The sequence below is a fragment of the Pipistrellus hanaki genome (genome assembly GCF_964339955.1).
Source record: "Pipistrellus hanaki genome assembly, chromosome: 1".
Lineage (NCBI taxonomy): Eukaryota > Metazoa > Chordata > Mammalia > Chiroptera > Vespertilionidae > Pipistrellus > Pipistrellus hanaki.
This window is the reverse complement of record NC_140503.1, coordinates 106,634,724-106,656,274: the sequence shown is the minus strand read 5'-3', so window position 1 is coordinate 106,656,274 and position 21,551 is coordinate 106,634,724. Positions and strand designations below refer to the sequence as shown.

The window sequence follows — 21,551 nt, the reverse complement described above, 5'->3', positions numbered from 1 at the left end:
CCAGGCAGCTGAGTGCATGGGACAGCAGGGCCCAACCCCAAATTCCATAGCACGCTTCACATCAACAGCACAGCAGAGATAGTTCTGATCCCAGATGGCTAAAGAAAGGCAGACCTTTGCCAGGGATGGGGAACAGAGCAGTCAGGCCCTTAGAAGGCATGAGGAAAAGGTTGGAGACCCCATCAGTCAGCCTGGTCTTAAAGGTGATCTCAGAGCTCATCCCCCTCAATAGTGGGGACACCAAAAGTTGAGGGAGGACAGGGATGATGAGTTTAGAGGTTGATTTGAGACGTCTTTAATTCAGGGACTGGGGGAACAATGAGGGATCCCACAGGGAGAGAGCCCCAAATGGACCCAAGCCTATGAAATGCTTCAGGAAATGGAGTCCTGGGGCTGCCATTCTTTGAGGCCACCTGAGATCAAAATCGATCTCTGGTTATGATAAATGAGAGGAATAAAAGGGCTATACACACAGTGAGAGGCAGATTGGGGAGTCCACGTACCCCGATGATGGCATTCAGCTCCGTCATGGTGACCTGCTTGGCACGTTCCACAGCCTGCGCCACCTGCTGCTGGTGCTGGAGGGAACGGAAGGGGTTACCAGGGCGGCTTGGGACAGGCCACCACGCCGCAGAGGCAGAGGAGGTCCACGACACTGGCAGCGGACACAGGCGGGTCGTGGACAGGGCATTTTCACTTTCTACTTTAAATCCTTTTCAATGAGCATGTATTACTTTTGTAATAAAAACTTTATATAAATTGTTTTAAATTAAAATATAAATGAACCAAAAGATGGGTTTTAGTCAACAGCCCCACTCCAACAGACATACAAAAAGTTTTTCCATGCATAAGACTATGAGCAGGGCATCGGAAGACATTACTGAATGATTATTAATATTCTAAAGCAGTAACAGTATTGGAGTCACACAGGAGCCTGTTCATGTTGTTAGGAGATGCAGTGGGAGCAGAGAGTGGTGAGCTGTCGGGATGCCTGCAGTTTACACTCAAAGGATTCAGAAGAAATATATGTGTATCTAAATTCAATCAAATCTGTACCTATCTAAATAGAGAGAAAACAAAAACATATGTCTACAGAGAAAGAGAAAGAAAAGCAACATAATGAACCCGAAAGTAAGCGATGAGTCGACTTTGAGTGATGAAGACATGTCCATGTTATGTTCAACAGCTGCAACAAACACACCATTCTGGTGGGGGCAGCTTTGGGAAATCTCTGTACTTTCCACTCAGTTCTGCTATGAACCTAAACTGCTTAAAAAAGAGTCTTTTTTAAAAACCATTTTTCGGTGTATTCATTTCCTTCAGCCTTGAGGTAGCACCAGCTTCATATGCAGCTGTCTCCCCCACCAGGCGGCAAACTCTAGGACACGGCTATAAATGTTCTTACAAGAAGTCAATCATTTTTGACACAGGGCTCCAGGAGTGAGCTGAGAAGGGCCCAGGAGGGCCATGGCGGGCAGAGCCTGCCCCAGCTGGAGTAAGCTCTGCCAGATGGAAATGGGCCTCGCAGGCAGCCCATCTGTCCACCCTGTACCAAAGAGCCTCCCGGGAGACGCTTCCACCAGCTCAGCCCCCTCCTCAGGAGGGCCCCCCCCCTGCAAAGTGGCTCAGAAGGTGATGTGACCAACCAGGCGTGCCTTTGGCAAGGGCACTGTTCTGAAGGGTGGGGTCCTGTGGGTACTGGCTCCCCTCACAGGGGCTAGGTCTTGACACTGACTGGCTAAGTGTCCTTGTTCCTAGATGTCTCTAGGTGTGGAATTTGAAATACAGGGAAGCAGAGTTCAACTGGATACAGCATGGGGGCACGGAGGCAGCTGCTGCCCACTGCTATCCCATTGGCAGGCCAGAACCCTCCTCTCTGGTCTCAGATAGTGGCAGAGAATTAGTCCTACCAGAAAAATGAGCACATTGTTCCTCTGACGTGGCTCCCAGCCCCCGAACTGGCTGGAGAAGGCTCTGTAAACCCCAGGTTGTGAACTTTAATTTCAGTCCTATGAACGAACAGGGGCTAGAGCTCTGGTGGGACCTCGTCAGCAAATGGCTGCTTTGGTAAAAAAAGGACACAACAAAAGTCTTACCTCTTGTGACAGGAAAGGCATGATCTGTGCTAAAATTGTGTTCAGTCTCTTCGCAATCTCTGTCTGCAAAAGAAAAGAGACCTCATGAAGTTCAGGCAAATAAATCACCACCAAAATGTCAGACAAGTGGAGGTGCAAACTCCCCCAAACCACAGACCCTCCCACTGGCTCATCTTCTCCACCCTCAGGAGCCTCTTGGCTAAATCACAGCATGAAGAAATCTTCCAACTCCCCACCCACTCTGCCTATATTCTGGGGATCTCCAATTCTCTGTCAGAGGTGGTCCAGCTGTCTGGGTCAGAATATAGTTTGTCTCCTCTGGATGAAAGCTCTAATGAAAAACAGAGCAACACAAAACAAGAATGACCCCCCCCCCCACACACACACACACACACACACCAGTTTCATGCAAGGTGATGTGTGGCTTACAGGGTCTCCTGCACCCCCACTTTTCACTGCTGCCTCTCCCATATATGTGCTGCCTGCCTAAAATCTCACCGTTAACACTGTATTTTTTTATGGTAAAGTATCTCCTTTCCTAGAAGCTGCTCAGGAGGGAACTCTTTAGATCCCTAAGGCTTCATTGAAGTTGATCATAGAAAGGCTTATCGATTCCCTACCCCACCTCCTAACACTCCAGAAAACACTACATTTAGAAAAACACCAACTGGTTTTGCCACCCATGTGCTATATGAATGCCAGATAGAAAGAGGTTAAAAGAGAGTGGTGCTAAATGGTTAACTGAGGCCAGACCGGGAAGGCCTAGTGCTAATAACAGACAAGTCTCACAATTGCTTCTCTTCTCTCCTTCTAAATCCTAAGGCCACTGAAGCTGAGGCCCCAGTACTAGCTTCAGAGCTCTCATCAGCACACAGCAATCTTCCAGAGACAAAACCATGACAACAGCCTTTAAAAATCTGCCATCATCTGCATGTCAAATGATTCTGGATGAGAAATCCTTGTGCACTTAAAAGCAATGCTGCTTGCTGGCTTACAAACAGACCCTGGCCCTCTGGAGAATTCCTGGGGCAAATACCCCAACCCAGACACTGAGGAGGACACCTGTGGTTTGTGAGGAGCCAGCCATCCATTAGGAACTGACAGGCTTTTCCAGCCTTGTGTCCTGGAGCTGCTGGCCACAGTGGCAGGCTCCAAACAGGGAGCCAGCACATCCATCAGTGCCTCCTGGATGGGGCCAGAGACTGCTCCTGTCTCCTGGACACTCCAATGCTCAAGAGCAGGGTCAGGGTTTGGCACTATGGGCATCTGGGGTGGAACAGTTCTTTATTATGAAGGGCTGTCCCTTGTATCCCAGAGCAACTGAGTGTCAATAATGATCCCTACTTCCAAACTTCCAGGGTGATGAGGGAGTATCAAGAACCCGTAGCCACATCTGCACATTTGAGGCACACCAACAAGGACATTTTTACACCAGGGCTCCTCAACCTCAGTGCTACTGACATTTGGGGCTGTCATTGTAGTTTTCTGTGCATTGTAGGGTTTTTAGTAGCATCCCTAGCCTCCACCTAGTAGATACCTGTCTCTCATAGTGTAAGGAACCTGGAAAGATTACTAAGTAATTATTGTATAAATTATCTTTTTTAATAAATCTTTATTGTTCAGATTAAAATTGTTACTCTCCCCCCCACCCTATAGCTCCCCTCCACCCGGTTCCCACCCCACCCTCTGCCCTTACCCCCCACACCCTCGTCCTCATCAATAGGTGTACGACTTTTGTCCAGTCTCTTCCCGCACTCCCACACCCCCTCCTCCCGAGGATTGTCAGTCCACTCTTTTTCTATGCCCCTGATTCTATATTGTATAAATTACTAATCTAGGTAAGTGGGAAGAGTCGACTCCAAAATAGGGTTTTTTTCTCATTTCTGTTCATTTTTTCCTCCCCCAAATCAACTGATAGTGGGGAAGGAGAATGAAGTTTGAAAAGTCAGGGCTGTATATGGCAGGAGTTCTAGAAACAATCAGCCAGCCTGCATCCCTGTCCAAAGCCGCATAGAGCAACAAGGTCACTCAATTGTCATGAATCTCACTAGCTTCCCTGTATTTATTTTTCAGTAGCGTAGAGTGTCCCCCTCACCACTGGCCTGGGCCTGACCCAGTGTAGACAGCATCTGTGGGAGGGACCGGGTGGATGAAGTGTTGACATATTACTGGGAGGTGGGGTAGGCAGCAGCCAAGCCCTTTGAGAGTCACACCAACCACAGCAGCCTTGGTGGGTCCTGGCTGTGGCCCCTCCCCACAGCCAGCAGGCCAGCAGTAGGCTCTGAACTTCCGGGTCACTCTGGCCTACTCAGCAACTACAGCTCTCACTATCTCTGGGGTAGGTGGTTATGAAAGGGTTCCCAGCTATTGCTACTTCCTCTAGCAGATAGGCAAAGTGTCAGGGTCTCGGTAGTTACAGGAAAAAGTAGCTGAACTTCCCCTTCCCTGCGCTCATCAGCTAACAAGCAGCTACAGGCTTCCCCGGCCTGGGATCTTCTCCCCAGGCCTGGTTGGAACCAGCGTCTTCTCGTTATGAGGAAAAGGGAGCTTCCAGGATTTCATGTAGCTGTGCCCACTTCAAGGCTTGGCACCAGGCTGCCAGGTGACCACACTGTCATCAGAGCAAGTTCCCTCTCAGAGTTCCACCCCCCTGAAAGCGGTTTCTGCCTCCTTCACCTGTGTTCCAACATCACAAACAGGGCCCTCGGAACAGCCCACAGACACGGAATGTTCTGGAGGCCCGGGTTTGGCACCCAGGCTCCCTCCTGGGCTTGACCTCAATACAGAGGCCTCAGTTGTGCAGTTAGAACTTTGGTGCCCCATGAGACAAGACTGTACTGGGCTGGGCAGGCAGAGGAGGATGATCTTCCACCCCGAGGGCTTTATGATAAACCACAGCGCCCTGTTCCCGGTCCGGGATTTGTTTGGGTTGGGGAGAACTGGGGATAGAAAGTATAAAAACTGCATCCCTCCTGGCCCTTCTGGCTGTGCCTGTGCATCACCTGCTGCAGCAGCATTCCCCTTCCAGTCTCCCCAAAGAGTGGACGGAGGGGTTGAGCCTTACCCTTCTGCACACATGCCACCAAACACAGAGTGGGGTACTCTGGCGAGTCAAAGAATGAACAAGAAAACTATCCACTACGTGATTTTTTTCATAATGATTTTTTTTTTCCCTTAGTGAGGGTGGTGATATGATAGCAAGAGGACAAGTCCTGGAAATAGAAACTGGGCCAGAAAGGACCACTCTTAACAACAAGATAAACAACAACTGACATCCACAGCTGCAGCTCTTCCAAGCATTTTATGTGTGTGAACTCACAATCACCCTAACAGGAAGGCACTTATTAAAATCTCCATTTTTCAGATGGGGAAACTGATGCTCAGCAATTAAGCAACTTCACTAAATGACTTCCTACCAAGAAACCAAATTTCCACATTTCGAGAGAGCTTAGAGAAGTATTTTTGAAAGAAAAACTACCATCAGAGTTAATAATTGACAACATTTCTGATGAGAGCAGCTGTTAAAATAGCATTTTATCCAACTCAAACAACAGTTCCAAGAAGGAAGAAAACAAAAACAAGATGTGTGATTTTAACTATTGGGATAGTCACCAGCCACAAACTGGAAGGAGACCATCGCTGGGAAATTCCTTTTGGCAGCTCAGGGCAGTTATCACTCAGGCCACCGCCCTCCATCCTTCCCTCCATCTCAGTCCCACCAAACCACCGCCTTCGAGTCAGTCTCAGATGGGAAGTGGAGGAGAGGTGCCTACGGCAGAAAGACTGCTTCCTTTGGAAAGGGTGTGTGGGGAGCCTGATGCTGCTTTGAAAATTTCTTTTCAAGTATGGTTCAAAGAAGGCGGCTTTTCTGGTAGAAAACAGTGCTGCTTGGAAGGAACTAATCTACTAGACAAGGCACTTCAGAGAAACGTGCACGGAGATCCTGAGAAGTTCTGGATCTGAGCTCCCAACTGGGCACTTGGAATAACATCTGCCCTGTGTCTCTGTCGAGATTATTAGTCAAATAAATAGGAAACAAGATAGTGGGGGGCAAGTGTAATTTCCCAATGAGCAATCTGCTCAATGTGCTTTAGGAGCTCCCATTTGCCCCATCATCTCCTCATTAAAGCAGGACCTCTAAGCATCTTGCTGTAAACTGAGGGTACTTGAGCATTCTAAAGTATATTTCTCTCCCAATACACTAGCATCTACTTTGCTGCTGTTCACCACCCCTGGGCCTTAGAACACTAAATTAAGAAGATGGAATCTGCTGATGGTCCTCACCCCCAGCAGCCTGTTACCCCTGGCCTCAGCACCGAGCCAGGCTTTGGCCTTTATTTTATTTTATTTTTTTTTAATTTAGCTGACTGCTCAAGGCACAGCTGACAGGCACTTCCATCAGATGGTCTCTCCACTATTTCGTTTTAAACTGCCAGGCAGTTGTACCAGTCAGCTCTTGAGAATGCACCCTTCTTTTTAACCTCAGATAAATAAAAACAAGGAGAGGGAGCAACCTACCACTTTAAAGAGCATGTTATGACAAGGGCACACAGAAATGACCTGGCTTCCATTCCCGGCTCTGCCTCCATCTAGCTGTGTGGCTTTGGGCAAATCACTTCCCTCCACTGTGCTTCAATGCTGTTGTCTGTAAAATGGAGGATGAACTGGATAACTTATAAGATCCAGGAGCCATCACTTAAGAGATTAGAATACTAAACATTCTTGAACTGCTCTGTGACATGTCACTTTTTCCATAAAACTCAATAAGATAGTGCATGGCAAGAGTTTGAAGGAAAGCCACCTGGAGAGGTAGGTGGTTGCTAGGTGGTGGGCTAGGCTGGGGCTCAGTCCCAAGAACCAGTCTTCATAGCAGGAACCATTCAAATGTGACCATCAGCGAAACTGCACCCAACTGCCAGAGCACTGATGTCCTAAATCTCTCCCTGTCAAGCCACGGTATGGGTTCTCTGCTTCACAAGAATAAACTGGTTATGGGCTGAAGACAGCCAGGCAAGACCGCCAGGCAAGACCTATACAAGGTGTATCATTTAGTGGGAAGTAACAGCAATTTCCATGCCTGTGAGACAGCCAAGGGGCTCCTGGTCCACTTCTGCAACAAAGGTTCCTTCCTGGGACAATGCAGAACCCATCTGTGGATGTGTATGAAGAAAAAGATGCCTATGTGAAGCATGAGTTACCCTCCCAAGCCATGTGGAAATGGTGGTTTTCAACTCAGCTCTGGGTCTGACATGCCATGTGTCCTCTGGAAAGACATGCCCACTGGCTGGGCCTCAGGCCACTCTTCTTGAGCATCTGTGTCTGAGGTGGGGACTCGGTCCACACTGGGATTAATTTGAATCAGCTTTAACCTGGTTCTCTGACTCAAGTCCTGGGTTGCTCAAAGTGAGTCTGCTCCACCGTGAGTTAAAATCACAGGGGCACAGGGAGGACTTGGGGGGTAGGGAGGGGTATGGGGGTGGAGGGGGGAGATTGTATAAAAGAAAGGAGGCTCCAGCAGCTGGTTGCCACAATCACCCAGCAATAAAATATTAGAAGAGTCCAGAACAACTTTAAAGTACCCTGTTGCATTTCTAAATTTATAGGCCCTCAATTATTGGACTACAAGATGATATTTCTTGCCAGGCAGTTTCTCCTCAGACCAAGCTGAATAAAGCAAGTGGGTATTTTATTGCTGATGGGACGGAAGTCCAAGGACAGAAAGGGGTGAGACCTCCAGCAAAAGTTGGCATGGCATTCCCAGGCCCCATCCATCCCTGCCACAGGCCCTAGGGGAAAACAGCACCACAGTGCCTTTAAGAAGAGAGCAAATAAATGATCCACTTAGCAGCCAAGGGAGATAATGACCCCTGTTCCTGAAGGGGCTGAGGAGGTTTACATCACAGATCACTCAGTGACAGGTGAGCCTCCTTAACGGCCCTTTTAGCACTGACATATTGATCAAATTATATATAACTACAACACCATTAAATATTTATGCTTCCAAAGAAGCCTGCTGAATTCTTTATGCTGGGAGGGCTTGGTACAAGAAAAGGCCCAGGCCTGGTGTGACCCCGAGGATCTGTCTCCCACAGGAGGAAGTGGAACACTGGGGGCACCAGACTCCAGGTCTTTCACACAGGGTAAGGATGGCTGGAGGACACTAAACATTCACCCTGACCCAGCTAGAAAGGCAAGGGAGTCTGGGGTGCTGAGTTTGTGACCTAACCTTCACATGCTTCCCTGAAAGGCATGTGCCTTCTCTTCCTCACCCTACCAGAAATCTCAGATATTTTCTGCCAAGAGTCCAGGGGATAAGGGAACTGGAAATAGTAAGGCTGACTGAGGAAGCGGGGGATGGTGAGGATACACGAAGATTCTAGGCCACTGACCTTGGAAGAATTGACAATGCAAAATCTTGCATTCCAGCAGATATGTCCTGCACTTGGGCCTAAGTTTCCGTTTCATGAAGGAGGCAGATTTGGTTCCAATAATATAATCTCAAAAATGAATTAAGTGTTGTGCACAAGTGAGTGCCCCATCCTCAGGAGCATGGTTAGACACCTCTCCCTGGGAGAGACCTGGGCCTAGATGACAGCCAAGCCCAGCTCTAAAACTCTAAGACTTTCATTTCTCAGGCTCTGGGTTTCCATCTACAGGCTTCCTGCTAACAGGATCCAATGATCTTTAAATATTTGTTCACTTTAATTACTTGGTTCCCAAACACATTAAAAGCTCTGCTTGCCTCCCCCACTCCAGGGGATGGCCCTCAAAGAGCTTGCTTATGTGGACAGAACCAGGAAAGACTTTTCAGATTACACCTTCCCCCCAACACTGTCCATTCATCCTAGGCACTGCCACTCCCCACTCCATCCCTCCCCTCAGAAAACTTCCTGCAGCCTCCCCCACCTCCTCAGATTCCATTGGCCAACTCGCCACAAGCAGGAAAAATTCTCAATTCCTCCCTTGGGGCTTCCATGGCAAACCCTCACCTAATCCCCCAGGGAACATTATGAAAATCTCCCTTGCCCCTCAACAGGCTGTAAGTCACATTACCCTTGCAGAGGCAGCTCCTTAAATTTTGGGGGGTCTCCCCATGAGGGCAGTACTACAAATGCAGCACTGGCCAATACTTAAAAAAAAAAAAAAAAAAAAAAAAACACCAAAAAAAACAGGGGCTCTCTAGGAAACCTGGGTGGCAGGGAAGGAGAAATGAAGTGTAGGGGGAGGGGAGACTGTGGGCAGAAACAGAGCCCCATTTTATCCACCTACCACCAAGTTCACAACCAAAGAGCATGTATGTCTGTTCCTTAAAGGGTCAGAGGGTCATCTCACCCCAAACAAGGATGGCAGGAATTGGTGGCATTTCATAGGCCACCAAAATCAAAATCAGTTATTAGAAACTTGTTTTTTTATAATTAGCTCCCTCCCAAACCCACATCCTCCCAAGTTGCCATCAGTGGTCTAGTAGTTTTCATTAAGAATTACAACCAGGCCTGGCAGGAGTGGCTTGGTGGTTGAGCATGGACCTATGAACCAGGAGGTCATGGTTTGATTCCCTGTCAGGACACATGCCCAGGTTGAGGGCTAGATCCCCAGTATAGCATGTATAGGAGGCAGCAGATCAATGATTCTCTCTTATCACTGATGCTTCTATCTCTCCCTCTTTTTTCTTCTATGACAGTGGTCGGCAAACTCATTAGTCAACAGAGCCAAATATCAACAGTATAACAATTGAAATTTCTTTTGAGAGCCTAATTTTTTTAAACTTAAACTTCTTCTAATGCCACTTCTTCAAAATAGACTTGCCCAGGCTGTGGTATTTTGTGGAAGAGCCACACTCAAGGGGCCAAAGTGCCGCATGTGGCTCTAGAGCTGCAGTTTGCCGATCGTGGCTATATGAAATCAATAAAAATAGATTAAAAAATAATTAAAACCAAACAGAAAAACAAATTGAACTGTGAATAAAGGTTATCAAGGATTTAGAAGGACAATGAGATGAGGCCATAACACTTTACCCTCCACACCTAAATAGGCACAGAAGACAAGACAAGCATAGTTTACTTATAATTTACCTCCAAGCCATTGACCCTGGCTTCTTGCTACTCAGTTCTTTCTTGTAATCCAAATTCAGCATGTTTACCTAATTTTCCCAAATCTGTTTTATCATCTCTCCTCCTAGCTATCTCTTTTCTCACCTCCCCCTTTCTTACCCTCTCACACTTAAACTATCCATAATGTGTGTGTGGGGGGGGGGGGGGGGAGGGAATGCTTTAGCTACATTAAACACACTTTTAAAAGAGGTTTAAGACACATTTTTTTCTATAAACAACTTTACACCGACAGGCTTCTTTCAGAAACTCGAGAAAGCCAGCCTTCCTTCCTTCTCAGAAAGTTCAAAATGCTATCCGGGATTACGGAGAGCCCCAACCTGGAACATAATCCTACTCAAGTCTTCCACAAAATAAATTCTGTGCACCCAAGCACAGGCCAAGCAGCACGCAGGGCTCATGGGCTTCAGTGAACACCAAAGGTCCCGTTCCTCAGGGAACTCACAGCCTTGTCAATCACACTCCTCTCCCCACCCTGCCATCAGCCCCAATTTAAGAACACAGGCCTCCGTGGCCCTGGAAGTATGCAGGTCATCTTCACACTCCAGTCCAGTCACACTACGCTCTGATGCTTTCATTCCGGTGTTTGCTTGCCCCAGACCCAAATGCCTATTATTTTAGGTCACTAAAATGAAAATGTCTAAACTGCTTTATAAATAATCAAGTGCTACTTAGGATTATGTTATTATAACCAATAATATTTGGAAGATCAAAATTTCCAAACTCTTTATCCTCAACAAAAGTCTTCTTCCTGAGGTTATTTGGTAGTGGTGGTGGCAGCTGCACCAAGACCCCCAATCCTACTCTTTGTCACTTACATGGTGGGTAAATAAAGGGCAGCTGGTCTCTGAAAGGACAGGGCAACAGCCACAGCCAGACTCCAGACTCCAGAGCCAACAGGGCTTGCCTGGCCTCTCAGCCCCACCCCTGGTCTCTCCTAGCAGGGGATGTGGCTCTTTCTATACCCTTCAAAGATGCAATTGGTTAAGGGAAGCTTTGGTGACAGTGCAGTGGTGAAGGGAGCCTCTTCCCAAAAGGTTGGTGCATTTTCAAAGGAGTGAAGTTGGCTGGAGTGAAGGGAGGGAGGCATTTGTTCTCAGGCAAAATCTTCAGGGTTGGGTAACTCCCGAAGCCTGGATGAGCCTCCACTTGAGAATATAAATCTCTTCCCCACTAACCCTCCCATTTCAAGAGGGGCCTTTGCACAAGAACAGCCGCCTAGAATCTGATTTGAACGGGGCTGAGAGGTCCGGGATCTAACTCTCCAAAAGGAGGACCCATCCCCCCAACCCCCACAAAGGTGGACTGTGCAACTTACTTTGCAAACAAAAGAACTCAAAATCAATGTTGGTAAGAAATGCCAGGTCCTAAGGACCCTCGGGGGGAGGTGCTGTAAGGGATGACCCAAAGCAACAAACCCAGGGAATCATCCTTACTTATGTGAAGGCAGGAAATGCCCTCTTCCTGAAGAAGTTTCTCCTTAGCCCCCACTTAAGGGGGAACATTTACTTACTTTGAAAAGCAAAGAAAAGAAAAGAAATAGCCAACGGAGAAAGGCAAAGAGAGAAGGGAAGAAAGCATCTTGGCTGTGAGTCTCAGAGAGCATTTGTTGAAAACAAGATATTGTCCCTTTAAGCATATAAAAACAAGGCCCTTGAGCATGCAGTTCTCACTCTGGTACACAATTATGGGTGCTTTCAGCTGTCTAGCACTACTTCAAGTGCGCTCTTAAACCAGACTGTCAATGGCATGTTGAAAGCTATTTTGTTGGCTGCTATCATTAATAGCAAAGTGGAGAGCTGGGCTGATGAGAATTAAATGTGGGGGAGGGGGCGGGTCACAACCAGTCATTACAGAATTACCCATATGAGAAAGGAGACAATGCCACATTAGGAAATAAAGTTCAACCCAGAGTATTCCGATGGGGACAGACAGGGGAGGCCGCAGACACAGAGCATTCCCCACCCCCACCGCAGGCAGATGGACTCAGGCCAGCCCAGAGCCATATGGGGACGCAGGAGCCACAGAGTCCACAGAGTCGGGAGTGTGAGAGCAGGAGTCCTTGGAGATCACTCCTGCAAAATGTCACCACCTCGCCTCACTCCCCAAGAGGAACCCCCCTCCACACTACTCTGAAGACTTGTGGGCTTGTGGCTTCCAGAACACACTCACTGCCTCCCTACGCACTGTTGCCGCTTCTGGAGGAGTCTCCAACAGCTTCTGCCTAGTAAACCCTTGCCCTCCCTCTTAAGATGCAGCTCAAGTAACAGCCCTTGGTGCAGTCCTCGACTGGACTCCCCTTTCCCAGGAGGAATAAGCTATTCAGCTCCTGTGTCACTCGGCTATATTAGCACTTACCTCACTGCATCGCAATGACTTATTTAGATGTCCGACTCCCTAGTGGAAGGAAGAGTGTCTCATTCACCAGCCCAGCCCACACCCAGCACATCCCAGGTCCCTAATCACCGTTTTGGGAATGAAGCCAACCCCCTCATTTGACTGATGAAGAAACTGGATGCTGAGCTGTGGGAGGAAGCCTGCAGAGTCAGAGGCCAGCCCACAAGTAAAACCTCCACTTCCTACTCACAGGGATCAGGGAATCAGAATTCTACCCTTTCAGTAAAGAAAAACCAGTGTATTTACAGAGCACCTACCATGTGCTAAGTGCACATAAGAGACCCCAACAGAGGACCTTAGTCCATTACTACAAAAATGAGATAATAGAGTGTGAGAAAGGGCATCACCGATGCTATATTGCTGAGGAAACCCCACTGATGGCCTTGATGACCTTTTTGTTCTGGTGTCCCAGAATTTTGTACAGCAAATGGGACAGGAAAACATTTTCTTATGCAGGAAGAAAAAGGGAATTCATTCCTTGATGGACTCCCTCCTACAACAAAATGGAAATGAAAGGCCTCTGACAAAGACTAGACCCTTCCTACATGAGGTAAGGAGAAAGGAATCCAGAGAAAGAGCTCTGTGCAATCTGGAGCCTCCTGGTCCAGAGAACAAGTCTTAAATTAGAAGCCAGGATCCCTCCCAGGCAGTTTCCTTGATCGGTAGACAAGGGAGCATTTGTCCATCTCCCAGGTCATTTAGTGATCAAACATAAGAAAAAGACCCAGAGAAGCACCATGCCATACTCTCTATGTCATCAGCAGCTGATAGGCTGGTGAAGGCTGGCAGTCTGGAAGATGGGGGGTAGGTCTCCTCCTGGGTGGACAGGGCAGAGAAGAGAGCTTTGAGCTTAGTAGAGACCACAGCTGAGTAAGGCAAAGACCCAGGACAGTGAGAGGAGCTGTGTGACTGGAGGAGACTGTTCCAGGGAAAAGTCAGATGGAAACCAGAATGCAGAAGGGTTCTTAGAGGACAGTACTGTAGCCAAATTGATACTGGGATTTCATCTTAGCTCAACACAGATAATACATAAATAGGTATCTGTGTCACCTTCAATTTTGAGAGTGGTGCCACCTTCTCCCTACCAAGACAGACTACTCTGGGGCAATGTCTTTGTAATCTCACCACCTGCTGGCTCCCCCTGGCCACCCACACCCTCACATTGGTCACAGAAAGTCAAGCTGTCATACCCAGAGATTTTCCAGCCCAAGCCCCTTACTATTTATGTGAGAGGGCCCTGAGGGGAGATGACAAATCAAGATTTCCCCTCTCTCCCTTAGCCCCGTGTTCATGGCCACCACCATGGCTATCTGTGTTCCTGAGTAAAAAGTTCACAGGTCTTACCGCTTTACCTCACCCATGAACCTTCCCTCTGGGATCTTTACTACTTATACAATCCATGTATCATTTGCACCTCAAATCATTAATTGTTCAAATAACTGGCAATTCAGACGAGGACTGTGGGCAGAGGGTACAGCTGATACGGTTATACAACCCAAAGTGGGGTACTTTGGACTTTGGTATAACCGGGCTTGTAGCCTTAGTTAGCCTCTTGAGATAACAGCACAGAAGAAAACAATAGTAATTAAAGACACAGAGTGCTATTAGGACCAGAGCACTCTTCATTTCTTGAGTCTTGCTGAAGAGACCTGGGGTTGGGAGAAAAGGCTTCAATAGCAGCTCTACCGCTAACAAGGGGCTGGATGAGTCAGGATGCATCAGCTGCCCTGCTGGGCCTCAGTTTCCTAATCTGTAACTTGAGAGGTTTGCATGAGAAACCACAGGGTTACCCCAGTTCCAGCATGGCAAAAGGAAACTTAAAGAAAGAGTTGCTCAGTTTCCAGAAAAAGCTGACCACACAGAGTTGGCATGAGGCTGCCCCCAAATAAAACACCTCAAGTCCTCTTTCAAACCCTCAGTGCTCCCTAGTGGAGGTGGCCTGACCCAGTATCTCACAGAGTCAGGGCCTCAAACCCAAGGCACAACAGTTGCTCTGAGGTGCTTGTTTCTAAGTGTTATTATGATTTGTGGCTGACGCTGCAAAGCCTGCATAAGAGTAGGATGGAAACTGATGAGCTGGTCAGCCATCCTCTCCTCCCTGGCCTCACTGAATCACCCTTGACATTATGTCTGGAAGCAAGGGCTTGGAGGGGTGAGTGACCTCTTCAAGTCTCAGGCCAGGCCCGTGATTCTGTAATCTTTGCTTTACCATAATTAGGGACGGAGGCAGAAGAGTGGGAGGAGAAACCACTTATTACTTCTCTGGGGTTTGACAGCTTGGAAAAAGAATGAGAAGGAAACAGTGAAATGGCCAGGAGAGAAGCCAGCCACAGTGAGTTTAACCTCTCAGTAAAATGAAAATGGGCTGGACACACCTCATCAGCTGCCCTCTGTTAATACAGGACCCATTTGGCAGAAGCTGTGGTTCCAATGGTGGTGCTGGTGTGAGAATGTCTGTGAGAACAGGTTGAGGACCGCCACACTTCCCAAGGTGCTAGCTCAGGAGATCATCTATTATATAAAAAAGTACAGACAGTCCCCACACCCAGCCCAGAGCTTAAAGATGAAGAATCCAGCCTGTTTGTTCCAGGCAGATGCAATCACACAAGTCTAGAGGGCAGGACACTGCATGAATAATTCAAGCACTCCAGTCACTTGATTGTGTGTGCTGATAAAACACCAGTCAACCGCTAAACAGGTCAGCTGATAAACTTGTTTGCTCAGGCCTAACCACCATCCGCCAAATGCATCCAAGACCCACACTACAATTAGTGGCTGGATTTTCTTCTGCAGAAAGCTCACAAGCCAGGGAGTGGCCAATCCCTTTAGGTCAGGGTTGCACTTCTCCGCAGAGGTTTCTTTGCCTCTTTGTCTCTTTGTTCCTACACAGCCATTGGGTGATTCCACCCAACTCAGAGATTGCCATAAACCCTGCAAAGGCACAGCCTTCAAGAGCACACATAATCATGCTGGGAAGCCGATGGGAACTGAGGCTGGCAGGCAGAGGTGGCTGGGATTTGAGTACCAGGTCTACCTTCTTGGCACCTCTGTAGCCTTCATTTCCTCACCTACAAAAAGGGGACAGAGAATCTATCTGCCTCTGGCAACTGACAGGATTAAATGAGACAATGTAGCCAAACCTCAGGCATTCTCCCACAAGAACCTTGTTTGGAGAATGGTCAGAAGCCCCAGATGCACACAGCTGCTCTTTATACAAATCCCACCACCAAATGTGTTAAGGTGGTTAAATCTTCCCGAGTTCAGTGTCCTAAGGACTCTGGGAACAGCTTTGCTCTGCCAACCAAAGTAGATTTTCTGTGCCAAAGAACCATCCACTCACACACACGGGGAGGAACACCACCCATTCAGACCTCAACATGCAACAACATATTACACCTTAATTATGAAGCTCTTAGAATAACTACTGCTATAAATTTTAAACCTGAATACAATTACCCTCTTCAAACACACCCAAGATACTAAGCACTGAGGGAAAAAGAAGAGGAGGTACCGAAAGGGAGGAGGTGGCACCTTGCATAAGACCCCAAGGTCCATGAACACCTGGGACTCCAGTTCTACTTCATCCAATCTTATCACACAAATCAGAACCAGTCAGTTCCATCTCAAGTTGGGCAGAACCAATCTCCTGAGAAGAAACATTTTTACATACAAAGCGGTATCTGTTTATGATTTCTGTGGATCAAGAAGTAAAAACCTGGTAGGCTTCATGTGCCTTCCTAAAGCTCTAATCCCTCAGGAAGCCACAAGCTGAGTGCCCACATTGCTCAGTACACTCAGGCCCTTTCTGGCTGCCCTTCACCCAACTCTGGGGCTCCCTCCAGGAAGGAAAAGGAAAGTAAGATTCACAAGGCTCTATGCAAGCCACTGGAGCAGACAGGAATCTCGGAGCATTCCAGAGGTCACCTGCCCTGGGTCCTGCCTCCTGAAAGAGCAAAACCTTGTAAAGGGCTGTTAATTTACAGCAGAAAATCCATTCAAGTCACAGTCACCAAAAGCTAGCATGAGTCAAGAGCCTTCTGAGATTTCAAGAACACCAATTGTTAAAAAGAACAACAGGCCTGTGCCATTTATACATGCCAAGCCAAATTATAGGCAGCCTCTCCTTGGAACACAAATACACAAACAGTCCTCTCCCACAGCCCAGCCTCTCACCAGGGACTACTTACTGATATGCACTGAGATAAAGGGTGTTTGTATTTGCTCAGTCTGAGGTATACTGTTATTAGAAGAGTGACAATATGAGTAGTTTACATATCCATCAAGCAGCACCATACTAGCTAAACTGGTTTGACTTCAGGATTTCAAAGGTGAGCTCAACTCCCAGTCATCTCAAAAGTCCTAGCCAGGCTGTCCTGGGCAAGTTACTTCACCTCTCCAGTTTACCTTCCTTCTCTGTAAAATGGGAAGGAGACTGCTTTCAAATTAAGAAAGAGCTGAGAAAGTTTTTAAATACAGACAGAGCATTAGGGTTTTATTTCATTCCGGTTATATTTTTAAGCAGTTAGTAACTTGTTCCTTTTCAGTTTTGACAGCTCAGCTTGGCTTTTAAAACTCTTTAAGTTAAATCTTATCAAGGTAGAATGTCACACGCGCGCGCACACACACACACACACACACACACACCCCTCCTGTATTTCCTCTTGAGAATTTTACATTAAAACAGATAGATGCAGTCAGCCACCTCTAGATTCAGGAGTTCTAAAGCAGATCCTGAAGATACAACTTTCCCTTTGCTCCTTTATCCTTCAAGACCAGAACAAATATTGCAAGCCTGAACGCTCAATGTTTAAGAAATTAGCAAAGCCTGCATTTCAAAGACTAGATCCGTTTTTTCTTCCAGGAGAAGTAGGAGAAAAAGAACAAGGTCTCATTTTCAAACAGAGAGGCCATAAGAAACCATGTATTATATGTTTTTAAATTTTTTTTTTTAAACACTTACCTGCTTGTGCATTTCAATGTTCAAGCCATAGGACATCTCATAGTACTAAAAGTGAAAAGAACTACCATTAACAGACAACTCAGAAATCTCTCTATTTTCCTAAATCAGCTTTTGGGAACGTTTTGGTCAAATTGTTCTTTCATGATACATTTGCTAAAGAAGTGTAAATCAAACCCCAGCCAATAATAGAGTAGTTTAAGGGTTGAACACCAGCAAGTGCTGTTCTCAAGAACATTATACATACAGTAGTCAGAGAAGCTGGGCCCTCCCTTCCACAAGCACATGTGCCATATATCCTGTTTATACAAGGTTCGGGTTCAACAGGGAATCGTGTGTACACTGGGACCCTCTTGTCCTCTGAGAGTTATTTAGCAATGTGTCGAAGGCCTCTTATGTGGAAAGCAGTTCAGGGAGGCGTTTAAGTGCTTTCCATGCCCTCTCACAGACGGATGATGTAAACTCGCTGGAACAGTCACTGGGAAAAGGGGAGAATGGCCATCTACTGCCCCAGGGATGATAAGATTCTCAGTTGGGAAATTCCTGAGAGGGCAGTGGAGGCTCTTCCTCCACTCAGAAATGTCTGGGGAAGGAAATGCATAGGAGGGAGGGTTTATAGCCCACTGGCTAAATCCCTGAGTTGCAAAGTTTCCAAACACTCCCAAGAGGGCTCTATGGGAAATTTTTATCCAACCCTGACGTGGGGCCCTGTCCTACTCACCACGACAGGGCAACCAGCCCTCTGGGAAACCTTCAACACATGAATTAAAGGGGCACAAAGGTAGGGCAGAAATGCCGGGACTGGGGTTTGGGTTTCTCTTTCTGCTTCTCCTCTCGTTCACCCTCCTCCAAGTAGCCGGATGAAGGAGAGTGGGAAGGCTCAGAAGGCACACTAAGATTGCACCCGCCCCCAGGGCTCCAGTCAGCCTGCTAGGCCGCCCTCACCACCTCTCACCATCACATAATGGCGTTGCATCTCCGTCTTCTCGTTCGCCAGCTTGTCGTATTCCACTTTGAGGCTGCAAGGACAGGAGCAGCCGGCTCAGGCCTGGGGCCTGCACAGCCTCCCTGAGGCCCCAACCGAGGGCCTCTGATAGCCACTTTTCCACTTCCCTAATGCCCCCCTGGGTACTCTATTACCCCAAAGCCTCTGGATGAAGGGAGAGTGAAAAAACTAAAACTTCCCGCGGCCAAGTGAGGAGAGTGATAGGGCCACAGACAGGCAGGTCCCTGAAGCTGGCTCTCTACCCCTAGAACCCAGAGCGAGCCTGCCCAAGACTCCGGCCCTCATCCTGGGGACCTGAATCCTGGGGACCCGGCGGGGCTGTGCGGGGAGCTAGGAGACTGCAGGCAGAGATGGGTTAAGGCAATGCACGTAGAAAGGGGAAACAAAAGGCAAAGGCCCGGCTACCCTGAAGCCCGAGGTCTGGAGATCCCACCGTCCCTCGGAGGAGCCACGGCAGGGACTCCCCCTTCCCACCACCCGGGGACGGTCCCCAAGGCCTTACCTGTGATATTGAGCTTGTAGAAACTGGAATTCGTCTTTGATCCTGTCACAAGACTCAGCCACTGTGAATTTAAATCCCGGCTGACCGGGTTGATGGGGAGCCTGAAGACCGCAAGGACAAGACAGGGAGGGAGGAATGGGGCAGGGGGAGGGGGACATCAGCTGGGGCTCCAAGCGGCCTGGGCCCCTCAGCAGCCACCCTTGGCTTCCCCCTACCCCATCCTCACCCCACCAGAGAGCCACTCTCACAGACCCCCACCTTCCCAGCAAGTTTCTCAGCTCCCAGATGGGGCAGGAGGGGTGACACCACAATCTCTTCCAATTGGCTGCAAAGCTCCCATCTCTGTAATGGAGGGGTCCCCCATTCCAAGTAAGATCGGGACAGGGGAGACACGAGGCTGAATTGGGAGACTTAGTTGAGGGAGCAGGGAACAGCATGAAAACAAACAGGTCTCTGAAAACTGGCAGCGCCCCTCCCACGGGTAGAATGAGCTCCTCTCTCAGAGGCACCCCCATCCCCTTTGTATGAGCGCGCGTGCCTGTGGACGCGGCGCGCGCGCGCACACACACACACACACACACACACTCTCACACTCACATCAGAAAGGTAGCAACAAGCAAAATGGAGGTGCCAGATAAACTGCCTCGTTTACCCTGCCATGATAGATGCTTAAATAAACCTAGTTGCAATTACTCACCGGATGTCTGCCTTGCGGATACATGGCAGGGAGGGGTCGTGATTCGCAGAGAGTGGAAGCGCCTAGAGTCCGGGCCAGCGAGACGCGGGGGAGGGGGGAGCCAAGCCCTAGCGGGGGGCGCCCGGCAAACCGAGAGCTCGCCCCCGGCCCCCCCAGCCCGCTCTCACAGCGAAATCCCAGAGTCGGGCGCCCACCCAAGCGGAGACAAAGAGCCGGTAAGCTGGCGGCAAAGTCGTCGGCGGGCACCGCGGTCGGGCTGCGGGCGCAGGCTTTGTGAGTCTAGGACTCGGCGGGCTGTGGCCGGCCGCCTTCGCCCGTCTGCGAGGAGCGCGTCAGAACCGGGGGCTGCGTGGACATGGTCTCCTCCCCGGCGGGTCCGGCACGGCTCCCGAGGCCAGGGCCCCTCCAGGGGCAAGAGCGGGTCCCTCCAATCACTGAGGTGGGACGGGAGCGCCCCGGGGCAGACCCAGCATTGGTGGCGCTCGGGTCCAAACCAGAGGCCGGCGAGAAGAGGAAGAAGGCTGGCTCCGAGGAGGCGGGTAGGGGCCTCAGGAACGCTGGAGGCTGAGGGCGGGAGCCCGGAGCGGGCGCTCCGCCGCCCCCCCTCGAAGAGGAGAGCCTGCTGCTTGCTCTGCTACTGCTGCCGCCGCCGCAGCCAGCCCTTCCCAGGGCCGCGAAGAAAACTCCGGCTCAGTGGGTGCAAATCAGCGGACCTGGCATCTTAATTCCAGCGGCACCGAAAGCCTCCGCGAAAAGGTCCTCGCGGCTCCCCGCTCCGACGCCGTGTCCCCAGCGAGGAGCGCTCAGCGCCGCCACAGTGGCCTCCGAGCGCGCAGGCAGAACGCAGGAGGGAGACGCGGCCGGAGACCGGGAGCTGTGGCTTCCTTCCTTCCCCCAGCGCGGCCCTCCGCTCTGCGCCACGACAAACCCCCTAAACAACACCACACACACACACACACACACACACACACACACACACACACGCCAAAAAGTGCCCCGGACCTGCGGATACCACACACAGACAGGCGAGGGGGTACAAGCACGAGGTCTGAACTGCCGCGAGAGCAGTTCCAAATAGGGACTGAAAAGTAACAAAATAATGTGGCAGCTTCTCCCCGCGTCGGCCAATGGGAGCGCAGGCCCCCACGTGGGGCCGCCGGACTCGGCCTGCTACTGGGCGCCGCTGGGCTCCACGTCACAATGCCCTCTTGTGTCTAAAACTATGCATGAAAAGTAGCAATCAGGCCCTACCCACCGGTGGCTTTAGCTGGGGAGTGAAAAACAGCGCTCCTCAGATCAGGAATTAACCGAAAGACACATAATAAATAGATATATATGATAGCCTTGAACTGCTAGAGTTTTTTTCCCCCACTTTTTTCCCCTCAATCTACTAACAATTATTTGGCAAGAGGAAAGAGAACAGGAATAACAACAAAAGGAAAAAAGACGAGCTGTACAGTCCTCAAAACCTGTGGCTGGTGTAATGTATCAGTTTATTCTGCAGTGGCGGCAAACGATTCCTCCCTTTTAATCTCATTAGGTCTGCAGAGCAGCCCAATTAGATACTATAAAACAAACAAAATCACTTTGTCCCTTTAATGTTTTCACTTCACAAGACGGAGAAAATGGTGGCTCCCAAAGTTGCCTCCCAACTTTGCTCCGAACTGAGGGTGTCCCTTTCTTTACTCCTCCTGCTTCCCCATCCCCATGACCCCCAGCTATTCCTAGTTCTTTCGTCCTTTTCGGAAAGCCAAATAACGACTTCTTTTATGTGCAACGGCTGCCTGC

At 49.0% G+C, this 21,551-nt stretch overlaps 1 protein-coding gene across 10 annotated transcripts in view; it reads right to left on the bottom strand.

Moving 5' to 3' along the window:
- TLE3 (TLE family member 3, transcriptional corepressor) overlaps positions 1-20,817 on the bottom strand; it is a 44,857-nt gene extending 24,040 nt beyond the window's left edge. For 2 of the 10 annotated variants that reach the window (XM_084879224.1, XM_084879227.1), the window contains exons 1-6: positions 19,764-20,817; positions 19,067-19,167; positions 18,514-18,577; positions 17,562-17,606; positions 2,097-2,159; positions 474-578 (exon numbers count right to left, since the gene is read on the bottom strand). In XM_084879224.1, coding sequence (XP_084735350.1) covers positions 474-578; positions 2,097-2,159; positions 17,562-17,606; positions 18,514-18,577; positions 19,067-19,167; positions 19,764-19,787 — 402 coding nt within the window. In that variant the 5' untranslated portion in view covers positions 19,788-20,817. The remainder of the gene's footprint in view (positions 1-473; positions 579-2,096; positions 2,160-17,561; positions 17,607-18,513; positions 18,578-19,066; positions 19,168-19,763) is intronic. The other 8 variants (XM_084879230.1, XM_084879232.1, XM_084879231.1 and 5 more) reach the window with 7 other exon arrangements.
- Between the last annotated feature and the right edge of the window lie 734 nt (positions 20,818-21,551).